At 39.1% G+C, this 17,405-nt stretch overlaps 2 protein-coding genes across 2 annotated transcripts in view; both read right to left on the bottom strand.

The window, feature by feature from the left end:
* Positions 1-358: 358 nt before the first annotated feature.
* Positions 359-14,584, bottom strand: LOC123516492. The gene is made up of 4 exons (XM_045275862.1): positions 14,512-14,584; positions 11,122-11,520; positions 3,292-7,128; positions 359-1,894 (listed from the first exon to the last, which is right to left on the bottom strand). Exons 2-4 carry the CDS (start codon positions 11,497-11,499, stop codon positions 1,076-1,078), a joined length of 5,034 nt encoding a protein of 1,677 aa, XP_045131797.1. The 5' UTR covers positions 11,500-11,520; positions 14,512-14,584; the 3' UTR covers positions 359-1,075.
* A 436-nt stretch (positions 14,585-15,020) lies between these two features.
* Positions 15,021-17,405, bottom strand: part of LOC123516491 (uncharacterized protein DDB_G0286447-like) — a 16,905-nt gene continuing 14,520 nt past the window's right edge. Inside the window, exon 5 of the mRNA XM_045275861.1 lies at positions 15,021-15,126. Within this exon, the coding sequence (XP_045131796.1) occupies positions 15,096-15,126 (31 nt within the window). The 3' untranslated portion in view covers positions 15,021-15,095. The remainder of the gene's footprint in view (positions 15,127-17,405) is intronic.

Below are 17,405 nucleotides of genomic sequence, written 5' to 3'. Positions count from 1 at the left end.
AAATATTGTGTTATCAAAGGTACTTCATTCTATCATTGTTATATTTCTTGTGATTCTAATTTTCTGGACTGATATATGATGCTCGACATAGTTTTCTTATCAGCTACTCTGATACACTGCCAAAAAAGAGATAAATCTGAGCAAAATTGGGATTGAAATAATTAACAAAATGAAAATAGACACTGAATTGATTTGGCCATCTAGAAAGAAAATATCATAGTTGATTGTATTGAAGTGCAAAGGTTCAAAGTTCCTAGGCTTAGAGAAATAAGGTAATGTCCTGACTAAGGCTCAAAACAGCAAAGAAACCTGCACGACCACATGACTTGGCAAGGTGCTGTTAGATTTCAAAGATCTATTAAAACACAGAACTTTAACTTTTAATTAAAACAAAGATGTGTCAATATTCCAGACTGGGATTGTCAGAAATAATGATAATGGTGTGCTGTTTCCCTATAAGACAATTCCATAAAAGTAATTACTTTGTATAAAATTAATTTAGGGAAGATTGGTTTTTAATTCTTTAGTATCATGTTTATATTATACTAAGGACATCCAAAAAAGGCTTCTTTTTTTACTTAATTAATATACATGATAAATATATCTATACAATTTGATCTCACCATAATGACATCTCAAAATATGTCAAGATTGCTAGAATAAAATATGTGGAATTAACCCAAGTACAGCTAAAATAGATTCTATGCAATGTCTACATACATACATTATAACAAAATTTATATAAAACAGTAATAAACTAACAATTTGATCATGATATGAGCATGTGAAGCCAGAACACAATGACCTACATTTTGAGTATGAAAACCATTATTTACAATGGAAAAAATAATAATGATAGAAATGTTGGATGACTACTGACTGTTGATGTGGTGTCATGAAGAACACATATTAAATTAAAATAACATTGGTAACATTCACTAAATTATGAAAATTATTTGAATTGCGATGCTTTTTTTTTCAGTTACTTTCTTAAAAAAAACTAGTGATGGCTATGAAGAAATCTGTTTATAATTCAAATTACACATTTAAAAGTAACTGACCATTATACAATGCTTCATTCTGCATAAACATATGGCATAGAGTAATTACCCCTCTGGTCATCTTGCTGATGTGAAGCTCTGTGTCTGTTAAATTGGTATCGGTAAGAAAAGGCTTGGTCACAATCCTCACACACGTAGGGCTTCTCTCCCGTGTGAATCCTCATGTGCTTGTTGAGACTGGAAGTGCGAGTAAAGCCAGCTTCACAGTGTTTACACCGATAAGGTTTCTCACCAGTGTGTCCAAGCATGTGACGCCGAAGATCACTCTGTTGATGGAATCTAGCATCACAATGATCACAACCAAACACTTTATCTTCAGTTGTCATTGAAACACCAGAATGCGTTTGTTGGCGATGTCTGTTGAGAGAAGACTTATTGGTAAATGCCAAGCCACACTTGGTGCAAACATGAACCTTCTGGTGTTGTGCCTTATGTTGGGTGAGGTATTCTGATGTAGTAAAGGCAGCACAACACTCTGAACAGCAGAAAAGATCTGGATGAGCCTCCAACATGTGATTCCATAAGGTGCGCTTCTGAGCAAAGGACTTAGCACAAACAGAACAGTCCAGAGGTTTAGCTACTACAGGAAGTGTTTTCTCACTTGATAGATCTGAGCTTGTACTTTCTTTGTTTGCCTCTACTTGAGAAAAGAGGCTAATAACATCACTTCCTAAAGCTGTGTACTGGACGGGCTGGGTGGAGTTGGGTTCTTGTATTGCAGTTCCTGAAGAATAGTTTCCTCCACTTGATGATGCAGTAGAATCAACAGAAACAGGAGCTGACTGGATCATTAACGTCTCCGTCCCAGCACTACCGACTGGAACTCCAAGTACCTATAAAGGTTCAACACTTCAGTAACCTGATTAGTATGTAGAGTTTGGGTTCACAAATATAGCATTTGGCATTAATGTTTGAGTAACTGTGTTCCCCCTCCCTTGTCCCTCAGTCAGTTTTCATATCCAGGTTCCCCTGATGAATCTGAGCCAAGACATCTAAGTGGAGGACTTTAGCTTTGACATATCAGAACTACTTCCCTACATAGACACATATCTTACTCTTAAACTATGGGTGGGATTTAAACCCATGCTCCTGTAAACCCAATGTGTGAACCTATTCTACTGCCTAATTTGGTCATCATCAATATCATACATCCTTTCAACATGTTTGTTTTAGTAATAATTCAAATAGGTACTTGACAAGCAATAAAAACGTTCTTGCACTGGCATACAGTTTGCCTGTTTTTCATGAAATTATTACAATGATGACATAATACAATTACCTGATATGAGCTGAAAATGAAGTAATACAAGATTTTGTGTACTATCCCATACTAATACAGGTTGAACCTCCTTAATCCAGTATTCTTTCATCCGGCAATACCTGTAATCCGGCAAAATTTTTGTTTGCCGGAATTTTTGAATTGACCGGAGTAATTTGCCGGACCGCCACAAGGACGCGGCGGCGCTGTACTGTGTTTTGGAGCCCGGGCATTCTGGGTCAAATTTGAATCAGTACCACGCTGCCGCTCATTGCAAGCACCACCACCCCAGGTGCATAAACATTTTTTTTTCTGTAATATTTGCCCCTAAACATGGCTTCCAAGCGACCAGGAAGTGATAGTGTTGTGTGTGAACCAAAGAAAAAGTGCAAGCATGTGACAATATCAGTGCAACAGAAAGTGGACCTATTGAGGAAGCTAGATAAAGGTGTTTCAGTGCAGACCCTATGCCAACAGTACAACATTGGGTAAGTATATAGAGAGTGTTTTGGGGACCACCTATAGTTCGGAATTTTCCATGGTCCAGCAAGTTTAAGGTCCGGTGGTTGCCAGATTTAGGAGGTTCAACCTGTATGTATGTATATATATATATATATATATATATATATATATATATATATATATATATATATATATATATATATATATATATTACTACAAGTAACGTTTTTTCCACAGCTACATTAACATTGTAATTCAGGTTTTCCTGTTTCCACTACATGAAGTGGCTTGCCATGTATATAACTGTCCTAATAGCAGACCTGGGTGTCAAATGGTGCCTCAAACTCACCTAATACATTTAAATTGAATTCTTACTTTTTTCCACATTCCATAAAAGAATAGCACCCATTCAACAGCATGGCAGCCAAAAAACCAGAGGAAAATAGCAATATCATGAGTAAGCAGGTAATGCATAACATTTCACAAGAATAAAAAAATCAATTTTCTTACCTGTCCATCTGGGCTGATAGTGATCTGGTCATAGCTGATGAAGGTTCCCTGTGCAGGATTTATGACAACAGTCCCATTGCTTAGCATCTCTCCTGCTTCTATAAATATTGTCCCTTCTTGTGTCATCAGTTGACCAGCACCAACCAACTGGCCAGTAGATACCACCTGGCTGGTTGTCAGCATGGACTGGCTAACCAACCTTCCACTAGTTTGACTTGACACACTTGGCTGACCCATAGCAGTGACCACTTGCCCACCTGTCAGACTCTGGCTGACTGAAGGATCTGTTTGACCAACTGAGGTCACATGAACTTGTTGGTTGGAAGATTCTGTGATAGCTGACGTGTCACCAACCTGTGAGGTTCCCACAATAGATGGTGTGGTGTTTAAAGGAACATTATTATCAACTGACTGGCTCTGCAAGTTTCCCTCCACAACACCTGAGGTACCAGAATTATGGGTAACATGTTCCATTGAGAGTTGCAAAAGAGAGGTTGCTCCTGTTACATCTGCAGTGGCTATCAAGTTGTTCGTGCCTTGTTGGGTAGATTCCCCAATTCCTGGTAGAATGCCATTTGGGTCTTCATTTCTAGGCTTGGTGTCTACAGCTGAATGAGTGTGAGGCTCATCTGGTCCATGAGGCACTTCACAAAAGCACCATGACTCCATCTTACTCTTAGTTTCAGATTTCATCTCTCCTAACTTCTCGGGTTTCTTTGGAGATTTCTGACGAAGAGGTGGTTTTATATCTTCTTCAATGTCCACAAAGTCTCCCATTATAAAATCAGACTCTTCAGGCTTCTCTTTCTTCTTCTCTGCTGCTTCACGTAGTCGTTTACTTGTTCGTGTTGGTTCAGCAACTACAACCTTAGATTTCATTTTAGAACTTTTTGGGTTTGTGTTCTCTTGACTGGTGCTCTGTTTTATGTTTGATTTCTTTTTCTTCTTTTTCATCCCATCTGGAGATTGGTCAGGCTTACCATGGTGCACTGAACGGATATGTCTGGTAAGTGCAGTTTTGTCAGGAAACAGAAGAGTGCACATCCTGCATGTAGAGGCAAGAGGTTTTTCACTAGAATGAACACGCTGATGTCTTCTCAGATCATCCCGCTGTGAAAATCTTGCATTACAATCCTCACATTTATGGGGTTTGTGGCCTGTATGAGTCATGCGGTGCCGCTTCAGAGCACTACGCTGTGTAAATGTTTGTAAACAGCTTTCACAAGCAAATGGGCGATCATTGTTATGAATTCTCTTGTGTGCTGTCAAATGACTTCCTTGAGTAAAAGCAAGAGAACAAACATCACACTTAAATGGCTTTTCACCTGTATGAGTTCGAGAATGGACCCTCAGGTTGCTCTTCTGGGTGAAGGATGCCCCACAAGTTCCACAGACATACGGTCTTTCTCCTGTGTGTCCACGCATATGAATGGTTAAGCTGTTCTTGTGTGTGAAGGACTGGTAGCAAACGCCGCACTGGAATGGCTTCTCCCCTGTATGAGTGCGCCTATGGATGAGCAGGTGGTTGATTCTAGAAAAGGTCTTTGGACATGAATCACAGTTATAACTTTTGACTTCTTGAGATTCTACAGCCTTTGTCAATCGTCTCTTTTTGATGGGGGGGTCAGTGGGTGGATCAGGAGGGTTGGCTGGGAATGCTTCACTTTGAATCTGAATGTCACCTGTTGCAGGATTATTGACAGTCAAACTATACTGGAAAGTAACCTGTGGGTCCACTTGTTGGTCAGGGTGGTCTTGCTGGTGATCTGCCTGAGGTTGAAGTTGTTGCTGTTGATGTTGTTGTTGTTGTTGTTGATTTTGATGTTGATGTTGCTGCTGCTGCTCTTGATGAAGGTGCTGTTGTTGCTGTTGCTGGTGGTGTTGTGAATGTTGATCGTGATGCTGCTGTTGAGGCTGTGGCTGGTGTTGTTGTGGCCCTTGTTCATTTTCCTGAATGCCAGAAACTGAGAACAATCTGGGAGAATCAATAGCAATTTTGACTTCCTCCTGGGAAGTATGAGGTTGCTGAAGATGCTGTGACTGGTGGTGGTGAGAGTGGTGGTGATGATGTGAAAGTGGGTCAAGCTGGTCAGCATGATGACTATCCTCATAATGATGCAATGGCTCCGAATAACTGCCACTAAACTGTGTAGGCTGATGATACTCTGTCTGATTAACTTCTTGCACTCCAACTGACTGTGGTTGAGGCTGAGGCTGAGGCTGAGGCTGCTGCAGTTCAGTGTAAGTAATAGCTTGATGTTGTGGTACTGCTGCAGGAGGTATCATTGCAGATGCTGGCTGGGTGCCTACACTGTTCCCATTATCCAAGATGGATTGCTGATTATCTGGAATGTTTGGTGTTTCACAGAAACACCAGGACTGCCAATGATTATAACTACCCTCTATAAATGTTAAAACATGTGATTGATAGTTCTGACAATTGTTGGCAGGGCGGGCAGTCTTTGGAGGTTGCCCTGGTTGTGTAAGGAGCAAAGTGGGAAGCTGCCCTGGAGCTTGGGCTGGAATGGTCACAATTTCATTTACTAGAGGAGGTTGGGAATTGGTTTGAACAGTTTGGGTAGTGTGCGGCTGCTGCTGACTTTGAGGTAAAGTAGTTACTGGTGCCAGGGTAATGGGTTGATCAACATGCTGTTGCTGTTGATGAGTAGATTCCTGCTGCTGAACAAGAGGAGTTCCTGCATAACTGTTATCATAAATTGGACTCCTAGTATTTTCATCTTCTTCCACCTTCCCTGATCTTTTCTTTGGAGGAGTAAGAGTATGGCTAGGCTCATTTTCCCTGACATCTATTACATCATTTCCTTCAAAGCGTTCCTCCCCATGCACAGTTACTCTGTGCCTCTTTAGATTGCGATATTCAATGAATGTAGAGTCACATTTGTTGCAACTGTATGGTCTTACAGACTCATGTCTTAACATATGTCTCTTCAGGGCACTCCTATCTTTAAATGCCCCCTCACATTTTGAACACATAAAATGTCTCTCTCCTGTATGACTCTGCCTATGTCTTTTTAAAGTGCTAAACTGGGTAAAAGTTGCCCCACACTGATCACAGCTAAAGGGTTTTGTACCAGAGTGAGTTCTCATGTGAGTCTTCATGTCCCTCAGTAAACTAAAGCCAACATTACATCTATCACACTTGAAGGGAGTATCTCCTTCATGTGTCAGTTTGTGCCAACGAAGATTATTCTTTCTGCTGAAAGCTGCATCACAGACATCACATTTGAATGGCTTCAAGCCTGAATGTGACATCTGGTGACGTTTTAAATCTATCATCTGTGTAAAGGAAGAAGGGCACTTTTCACACTTGTATGGCTTTTCACCAGTGTGTGTTAGCTGATGGCGTGAGAGATTTCTTCTTTCCACAAAGAGGGCACCACACTCATTACACTTGAAGGGCTTCTCCCCTGTGTGTCTTCTCTTGTGCCGCTTGAGGCTACTGGTCTGTGAGAATGATGCATCACAATGGTTACAAGCAAAAGGCTTGTCATTGGTATGAACCCTCATGTGGGTGGTGAGGTGAGATGCCTGTTTAAACTTCTGAGGACAAAGCTCACACTTGTAGGGTTTTTCCCCAGTATGAATTCGACGATGAATGCTTAGGTGACACTGCTGCACAAAAGCCATATTGCAGTCTTTACATTTGTGTGGCTTGTCTCCTTTATGTCTGCGTTGATGCAGCTTGTAGCTGTTGTAGTGAGAAAACTTGGCATCACAGTCATTACAAGTAAAGCCATGCTTATGCTGCTGTCTCTGGTGGGTGGTTAGCAAGCCAATCCTAACAAACACCTCTTCGCACTGGTCACACTCATACATCTGTGAAAAGGAAGGAACATGAGAACAATATTATGAACATGAAATTTAAGATTTAACTTATCAAACTTGTTCAAATTTATAGTGATTTAGAACTACATATGTACTTATACTTAGGAATATAATGCTTACAAATATAGTTTAATCTCAATAGCTACTAAGACAATGACAATGCTGTTAAAGCAGTGACATTAAACAGACCTCATATGAGGCATGTAGAGCCAAAGGGACAAACCCACCATTTTAGTGTCTTTTAGTTAGGGGTAGAATAATATAGACATAATTCCTCTTTTATAATTTAGCATAGGTTGCTAAGCAAAATTTAACCATGTGGCAGAGGTACACACAACTTAATACCATGATGTTTTGCACTTCAGAAAAGCCTAGCAAGACCAATTTTCAGGGTCAGAAGGGCAGACTTGCCTTTGCACCATGTGCTGTGGCTGGCAAATTCATAGAGGAGAGCATCCATACATACTCTCCAGCTCAGCCAATTGGAACACCTTGCCCTTCCCTCAGCTGATACTCCCCTCCCACTCCTCTACTTACTAATACTGTCTCTCACTGTCCAAAGCATATGGATTTATTCCCTGATTTTTTGCTTCTTCACAACATCAATTCTCTCCCCTTAGCTCTCCTTCTTTTCTCCCTTTCCCTATTTCCCTTCCCCACCTTTCCCTCACACACCTCCCTTGCATCTCTGCTGCATGACACTCACAGCTTTCTCCTCCCTTGCATCTCCACTGTTTTACTCTTCATCGTGGTGAATGTTACTATTTGACTAAGGAAAATAAAATTAACTGCACAATTAATAAGAGAATCAGCTAAAAAGTTATAATTAGATTATTTAAAATTTTAATGGTCATTCATTGTACAATCAATATATTTTTTTTCCTAACATTTGCCTACTTTCCTAGTACATGCAACCCCTGCTTAACGAAGGGGTTACATTCTTGAAAAATCCTTCGTTAAGCGAAACTTCGTTAAGCAAACTGATTATAACAAGTTTAACCCCTGACTTGAACTTCCATTGAGAGTAAACAAAGCAAGAATGCATCATATTACAGTGAAAGGTTTAATGAAAGTAAAAATTATGAAGTTAATCATTTAGGTAGTTTAATTTAAGTCATTATAATGTACACTAATGTATGTATGTACGTAACTTCATAATGTTGATTATTTTAAATTTATGAAGGGAGGGAGAGTGAAACGGGAAAGACACTAACCGGCAACCTGTGGAATGTAAACAAAGGGCACATCATTGCATCACATATAAAACTTATGTACCACATTTCCACAAGGCTTTCCATTTTATCCATTGTAGAGTTACGAGTTCAGGTGGTTCTTTTAGTTTGCAAGGAAGATATGGTCTCACCAGCCTTAATAACCCTTGTGCGACAGGGTAATTATAAATTAATCATTCCCATCTGCAGGTAAAATGGTAAACTTAAAAAATTCACAGGAGATAGTTTTACTCATGAAATTCTTTGAAATTCTGAATACATTGATGTACTTATCAAATATTCCTCCTGATAGCCACGATGTAACCCGCCATGGAGAAACAACCCTCAGTGCGATACCAGTGCGCCAATTCTCTCTCGCTCTCTCTCTCTCTCTTTCTGGGCATATCTTTTGGGTGAAGAAATTGTACTTCCAATGAGAGAGAGAGAGAGAGAGAGATGTGTCAGCTTGTTTTGACTCTAGGCCTTTCCCTACTCTCCTAATCTCTCTCTCTCTCTCTCATTCTTTTTTTCTTTCATTCTTTCATTCATTCTTGTCTTCACTTTCACTAAAATCCAAATCACTCCCAAATGACATGTATATATCACTATCCATCTCGTTGTTGTGATATCTCATGCGAAGGGGACGTTCCACCCACAGTGTCATGGGGGTTGCCAGATGTCTCCTCCAAGATGGAAAGATGTGAGCCTAGACTGAGATGAAACAGCAAAACTGGCAACTCAGCTCGTGGACAGTGTTGCCTGATACATACACTCGCCCTCCGACTTGAGTAAGAAAATGGGAAGTTTAAAGAAGTGTCGCGAAAAATCATGATTATATGAACGATCACCGCCACATGAAAAGTACCAATGCGATCGTTCATGAACGATCACCACCGCACAAGGGTTAATAGAGTCTCCTGACTTGAAAATAGTAGAGATAGTAGATGGAGTCAAGATGGTGGCAAGCAATGCTATTAGTTTTCTCGCCTCTCGTGTCTGTGAATAATATCCAGCTTCACTTCGAGAATAAGAGACTTCCTGGTCTTCTTAGGTAACATTGCAGGGCGTTTTGGTGGTAAGTTGAGTGAGGGAAGACAAGATGCTGCTGACACTGTTATTGTTTTGAACAGGGGGAGTGCGTGGTGTGCGTGTTGTCCACGAGAGGCGCTGGTGTATTCAAAAGCCTGTTGGCTTGCGTGATACGGTGTGGCTTTCAAACTTGGAAAAAATTACCTGGATAAAACTTCGTTAAAGCAAGTTTGGTGTTCATTAAACGAGCAGATGGTAGTAAAATCAAACCTTCGCTGTAACGAAATTTCGTTGTGTGAACCTTCGTTAAGCGGGGGTTGCCTGTATTGTTTCATGTACCTACCATGTTTTATTGTAGAATTATATTTGTTAAGATTTTTCAATCACTAATATATTTCAAAAGGTCCCTTGGTTTACTTCATTTCATAGATTCTATGCAAGAATTCTTCCACAGGCTTAACCTTTTCACTACAGGCAACAGAAAACGGCACCTGGCGCCATATCCAGGCTGGTTGGGGATAGGGAGATGCCTGACTCAGAGGCAGTACTCTCTCTCTCTCTCTCTCTCTCTCTCTCTCTCTCTCTCCACTACAGAAATAATGATGACGCTAAGTGGTTTTCATAATATGTACACATAATAAATAAACCCACTAAAATTTTATAGGAAAAAATAAAAATAAAATAATTATTTCCAGCATGGTGCATCAGTACTTATCCTGATATAAGAGACTCATACACCTTTGTAATAATGATGAAAGTCAAGGATGCCATCATATCATATATGACCTACATTCTGAGAGACCTTATACAGTATCTGGGGGAGAGAAGGAGAAAAAAAAAAAAAAAAAAAAAAAAAACACACCATCTTAGCAGAAAGCAGCCATGACACAATATGCGAGTCATCGGGTATGTCACCAGCACCCCAATGATGCAAAATATGTCATTGTATTGAAGGGGTTAATATGATGTAATAGATGTTTACATATTATATTTTTTTTACATAACAGTAAATACAAAATTGCAAAACTTTAGAGGCTAATCCTTCAAAATTGTTTTGGTGGGTTCACCCCCTTTGGGTCTACATACCTCATGTCATATACACTATATACAACTCTTCATCTCAGTTACTAGTGCTTTGATTTTGTCTCACAGGTTGAAATAGACGAATGATAGGAAGATATCAAGTTTAAGCTTCATAAAAAAATGAATAAATAAAAAAATTTAGACTCCTTTTAACATTGTGATCATGAGTTATGGGTATTATTTCAATACACAGTATCCTCCAGACACTATGTTCTTTCTTATTTCATTAAACAGGTCTTGTCATTTTGATTACATATTTTGCTAGATGAACTTGGTAGGTTAGTAAAATTTAGAAATACAAACTGTAATACTGAATTTTGAATGTTTATGGGTTGATTAGGTAAAGTTTCTGAATATGAAGTTAATTAACCATGGATTCATTTAATCATTAAGAAGAGATAGTTTTGGAACTTTTTATAAGATATATTATTGAGTTCAGATGAAGCACCACAAACAAAAATTAATGTGGATCAAGCCTACTATTTCATTGACATCAGTTGAGTGCCTCAGAGCAGGCAAAAAACCCAAGACTTGAAAAAAATAATGAAGGCACAGGAAATTTAATTAAATTACAATCACTGACTAATACAAGTGATGTAATTTGCTTTTAAATATAAACAGGAAGGATAAAAAAAACAATCACAAGTGACATACTCCTTACCTGTTCTTCATAGTGTGTCCTCTCATGTGCTCGCAGCTGGCTTGCTCGAACAAATTCAGCCTGGCACTCAGAACACTTGTAGTCCTTTCCTTCAGCATTTGGGTGGCTATTAGATGCAAATGCAGTAACATCAGAAGTGAGATTCTCCTTTGTATCTTCCTCCTCAAGGTCTGGATCATTCTGAATCTCTTGAGCATTACCTTCATCCTCATCAGTACCCAGAGCGTTGGTCTCCTCATCTACAGCGGTGCCTGCTTCACTCACCACCTCCCCCTCCACTGTATATTCCTGGGGAGCCTCCTCTGGGACCATGGCCTGCAGGTCTTCTACCTTCACGGTAGTAGAAAGGTTCAGGGGTGGAGCAGACTCCATTGTCATTCACCTTTATAAGGCATGTGTCTGAAAGCAAAAATACACATTAAAAATGACAGTGGAGACTCAATACTCGAACGTCTTAATAGTCGAACTTTTCAATACTAGAAACACAAAAGTTCAATATAATACTAAAAAAAAATACCTGATAGTCAAACATCCACACACATGGTTGTAAACAAATGCTCCCTGGCCTCTACATTCACACATTCACCAGTTGTGCTGCCACAGTCTTCAGAATAACATTCTTGTGCATTATCTGTAGTTTTTAATTTATAAACATAAATTAACACCAAAGGCTTATTAGAGTTGAAAATATCTGGTAATTGAACAGAAGCACACATGGTTGTAAACAAAGCCTCTCCCTCCCAACTGCCGCCATTGTCCCATTCTGATATCATTACTGCCAGTAATACCGAAACAAAATTCTGGTATTCTGGTATGCTGGATACTGGTGTGCATCCCTAGTCCTGCAACAGTCTTGAGAAAAACAACATTCTTCTGCATTCTCTTGGCAGTTTTTCATTTAGAAACATACAATAGCACCAAAGAGGCTTATTAGTGATGAAAATAAGGAATCTAGTAAAACTGCAAGTGTTAAAGAGCCACATCCCTCCACTACTGGGTTCACAGGAATAACACCAGATATTTTCATGGATTGTGACTTGTCCTCCAACAACCTCCCTCCTCATTCCTACGCTTCTCCCCTCCTCTTCTATGTTATCCATCACCAGCCTTCAATTATTGTAGGTAAAAATCAAAATAAAAAAAAAAAATAAATAAATAAAAAATTGAAATTTTTATGAACTTGAGGTTTTGTTAAGATTAGAACGAATTACCTGATTTATAGGTATTGACAGTCAAACTTTTTGATACTCAAACAGCCATTTGGAACAAATTAAGTTCAAGTATTCTCTTACTTATTAAATTAACAAACTTATGCAGGTAAAGTGGTCAGTAGAGGGAGAAAAAAAAAATTGAATGAACTTATGCAACAGCAGACCTATTTTTATGCACTGCAAAAGTACTATTGTGAAACAAAGTTTGTAAATTTCCAACATACTAGGTGGTTTCAGTACCACATCAGTTAATCAAGGAGTATGTACTTATTGTGACAATAGTGGCAACAGTTGCTCTAATGTTATATTACCATAATATAACAGTTGCTCTAATGTTATATTGCCATAATATAAATTTCAAATTGCATGCCCTTTACTTGTAATTCTGGAAAACAACATTTGTTTTCATGGATGTTGTCTACACACAAAAGCCTGTATTTGTGTACTTGATACCAACCAACGATAACCATAAACAGGAATGAGTGTTTACCATAGCAGGGCTGCAGGAATAGAGCCAAGGTAGTTACCGAGATCACAAGAGTAGCTTACATGAAAGTAGCAACAGAAAACAGATGATGCATACTCACTGCATGCCATGTATGTGGTTAACCAACCAAACTCTGGACCTTCTACTCTCTATTAAGGTATATGATTAGTTTAGGTTATAGAGTCCTTAACTCTCTTACACACTACTGAGTGTCATGAATTTTCTCTTCAGTATATACCTCTTCTGATGGCAGGTACTTGTGGCCTCTCCATGAGTCTTGCAAAACTTTGATATAAAGGCTTTTTACTCTTAACTTTTTTTTATTTAGGTACTATTTTTTTTACTCATAAGTATATATGTATTATACATCACTAGATCCATAAGGAAATTATCCTCAAGATGAACACATAAAAGATGTACTAAAATCCTTTTACTTTTTTTCTCCTATCAAAATATATACATAAAAATAACTGTTCACAACCTCATAACTTGGAACATTTCTGCAAGGATTCTGTACACTACACATCACCTAAACCATCTTTTTATTAGCTATAAATATAATGGTACTATTAGTACTGTGATATCAATTACCAAATCACATGCAACCATCTCATCATATGCTGTTCATATACAAATGATACCCTATGTGTAGATAGATCTGAAATATCAGCTACACAATGGCTGAGCTCTGTGTGGGGTGTGCTCCTACTCCACATGATATATAATACATTTAGTTATCTGACAAAGATAACATGTCCCCATTGAAATTTCTAAGAGATCAAGGGATTCTGCCACCCATAATTCCCTTACCTCCAGCCAATGACTCCAGCAAAAATAAAAGCTAATAAGGTAAGCACATTACTAGCTTAGCTTAGGTTAGGTTGGTTAGTTTTAATTATATTAGGTTGGGTAAAGTTTGTTTGATTTGGTTAGGTTTATGTTTTCTTGAGTTTTATTTCATTCTGGTTGTTTTTTTTATGATTTAATCATTTTAGGCCTTATTCTTCTATCAGAAATCTTTAGTCTTTTAATCCTCCTTGCATGTGGATCCAGGAGTGGAGATTATAGGAAAACTACGTATTTTCGACCCAAAATGAGCTTCAAACTTACAAGAATCGTGTTAAAACAACTAAACATGCAGTAAAATCGCCACCATGAGGAAAGGTCAGGCTAAATTCAGATTTTAGCTTTTCACCACAGGTTAACCTCCCACCAGATCCCAAAGTCTGTTTGTCCTGGAGAAAAGCAACCAGTAATACATTCCGTGTTTTGTAGCTTGATAATACATAATGCATCAATTCAGTTCACTGAAAATGTTTGTTCGCGAATATAAGGATTGTACTGGATGTGACAAGACGCCATGAAATCTTCATTATTGACATTCAGATTAATAATAACACCACGTGTTTATTTACATTTTGTTAACCTTTATCATTTGAAATACACGTGTGCATGCTCAACTTCCAGAAAAAGGTGCCACCAGGGGCAGTACTGTCAATGGGGAAGAGCCTAGCTTTCCTCGACTGCCAGACGAGGCCATTGTTGTTTATTAGTCAGGAGAGCAGCAGTTTCCCCAGGCCGGTGTGTGGCACCTTGCTTGGTTCATCCACCAGTAATGTACACACCAGGCATAAAGGCATGCTAATACAGCACCGCATTGGGCAAATCAGGGAGAAGCTGTACAAAACTTACAACAAAATGAGGACGCCAGATTTTCTGCCGTTGTAAACAATGTCTCAACCACGTCCAATGATGACAACTCAAGACTTCTTTTGCATAAAATATATTCATAAAATATTTATTTGTCAGCCATAGTTATCTTTATTACAAGCCATTTGTTTCAAGTGCTAGCATTTACTATATATTAGGATGTGTATATTTTAGGCTTGTATTTAAGAATATATTAGACTCTGGCTTGACTTGAAGGCTCATATGCCAGACGTAGGGCGTGTCTCCGCTCCCGTCACCCACTGCCTGCTGACATGCCAGGCGGATATCACTCGAGCTACTACGGAGATCTAAGTTTTATCTTATAACTTACTTTATATTGTATATTGATTAACATGAGAGCATTGTTATTTTTTTCACAATGTTTTTACATCTGGCAGCGCCACCTGACACCCCTTGGCAGGAGCTACGCTCCCCTCCCTGGGGATGGCAAGAGGTCTACCCGGGTTAAATGAAAATACACGGTTTCACAAATAGGTAGTATTTTGGTTTACAGGTAAGAATATTACATTTTCATTCGTAAATAGTAACATAAAGTAATGTAGGTTTCAGTAATAGCTCACACTGCGACTATGTTGCCTGGAAAGGATAAATGTATACATTATTGAACAAGAAAAACGAGAGAAACGAAAGAAAGAAAATGTAATATTTAAGTCTAAATTATTAATGTAGAAGTATGTAAGAGACTCATTGGAAGTTAGTTGGGCATATATATATATATATATATATATATATATATATATATATATATATATATATATATATATATATATATATATATACATAATATATATATATGTGTGTGTGTGTGTGTGTGTGTGTGCTGTTACCCTATCATCTCCGTTGGGCTCCTCCGATCACAATCTCATTTCTGTATCTTGTCTTATTTATCCAATCCCTCCCCAGGATCCCCCTAAGCGGAGGTGCCTCTTGCGTTTTGCCTCTGCCAGTTGGGGGACCTGAGGAGATATTATGCTGACTTTCCCTGGAATGATTACTGTTTCCGTTCCAGAGACCCATCTCTGCATATGTACTGAACGCAAAACAAAGGTGTCTGGCATGGAGGCGTACATTCCTCATTTTTTTATCTCAACCTAAACCTTCTAAACCTTGGTTTAACACAGCCTGTTCTCGTGCTATACATGATAGAGAGGTTGCCCACAAAAGGTACTTGAGCCTTAAATCTCCTGAATCTCACGCACTATATATTTCTGCCTGGAATCATACCAAGTCTGTTCTTCAACTTGCCAAATACTCTTTCATAAACAGAAAATGTCAAAATCTTTCAAACTCAAACTCACCTCGAGACTTCTGGCATCTTGCCAAAAACATCTCCAATAACTTTACTTCTTCATCTTTCGCTCCTTTATTTTATCCTGATGGCACCACTGCCATCTCATCTGTCTCTAAAGCTGAACTCTTCTCTTTAACCTTTGCTATAACAACTCCACCTTGGATGATTCTGGGCTTGTCCTTCTCCTCCTCCCTCTGACTATTTCATGTCTTCAATCAAAATTCTTCGTAATGATGTTTTCCATGCCCTCGCTGGCCTAAACCCTCGGAAGGCTTATGGACCTGATGGGGTCCCTCCTATTGTTCTCAAAAACTGTGCTTCCATGCCTGCATCTTGCCTGGCCAAACTCTTTCAGCTCTATCTGTCAACTTCTACCTTTCCTTCTTGTTGGAAGTTTGCCTACATTCAGCCTGTTCCTAAAAAGAGGTGACCGTTCCAATCCTTCTAACTATCGTCCTATAGCTTTAATCTCTTGTTTGTCTATTTTTTTTTTTTTTTAGTCTATCCTCAATAGGAAAATTCTTAAACATCTGTCACTTCGCAATCTTCTATCTGATCGATAGTATGGCTTCCGTCAAGGTCGCTCTACTGGTGATCTGGCTTTCCTTACGCTATCGCGTTAGACATATCAAATGCTTTTGATAGAGTTTGGCATAAAGCTTTGATTTCCAAACTGCCCTCCTACGGTTTCTATCCTTCTCTCTGCAACTTTGTCTCAAGTTTCCTTTCCGACCGTGTTATTGCAGTTATGGTAGACGGCCACCGTTCTTCTCCTAAATCTATTAATAGTGGTGTTCCTCAGGTTTATGTCCTGTCACCCACTCTCTATTGTTCATTAATGATCTTAACCAAACTTCTTGCCCTATCCACTCCTACGCTGATGATACCACCCTACATCTTTCCACGTCCTTTCAGATAAGTCCAACCCTTCAGGAAGTCAATAGATCACGCAGGGACGCCAGAGAACACCTAACTTCTGATCTTTCCAAGATTTCCGATCGGGGTAGAAAAAATCTAGTAGTTTTCAGTGCCTCAAAAACTAAATTCTTCCATCCAGATATCTATCCCCTCTTCTTCAGAGACATTCAACTGTCTCCCTAGTTCTTACAAACTGAATATCCTCGGTCTGTCCTTTACTCATAATCTTAACTGGAAACTTCACATCTCATCTCTTGCTAAAATAGCTTCTATGAAGTTAGGCGTTCTGAGGCGTCTCCACCAGTTTTTCTCGCCCCTCCAACTGCTTACTCTGTACAAGGGCCTTATCCGCCCCTGTATGGAGTACTCTTCGCATGTTTGGGAGGTGGGGGGGTTCAAGTCACACAGTTCTATTAGATAGGCTGGAATCAAAAGCTTTTCGTCTCATCAACTCCCCTCCTCTGACTGACTGTCTTCAGCCTCTTTCTCACCGCCGAAATGTTGCATCTCTTTCTATCTTTTATCGCTATTTTCATGCTAACTGTTCTACTGATCTTGCAAACTGCATGCCTCCCTCCTCTTGCGGCCTCGCTGCACAAGGCTTTCTTCTTCCTCTCATCTCTTTTCTGTCCATCTCTCTAACGCT

Source organism: Portunus trituberculatus, chromosome 41 (assembly GCF_017591435.1).
Source record: "Portunus trituberculatus isolate SZX2019 chromosome 41, ASM1759143v1, whole genome shotgun sequence".
Classification (NCBI taxonomy): domain Eukaryota; kingdom Metazoa; phylum Arthropoda; class Malacostraca; order Decapoda; family Portunidae; genus Portunus; species Portunus trituberculatus.
This window is presented reverse-complemented; position numbering and strand designations above follow the sequence as displayed.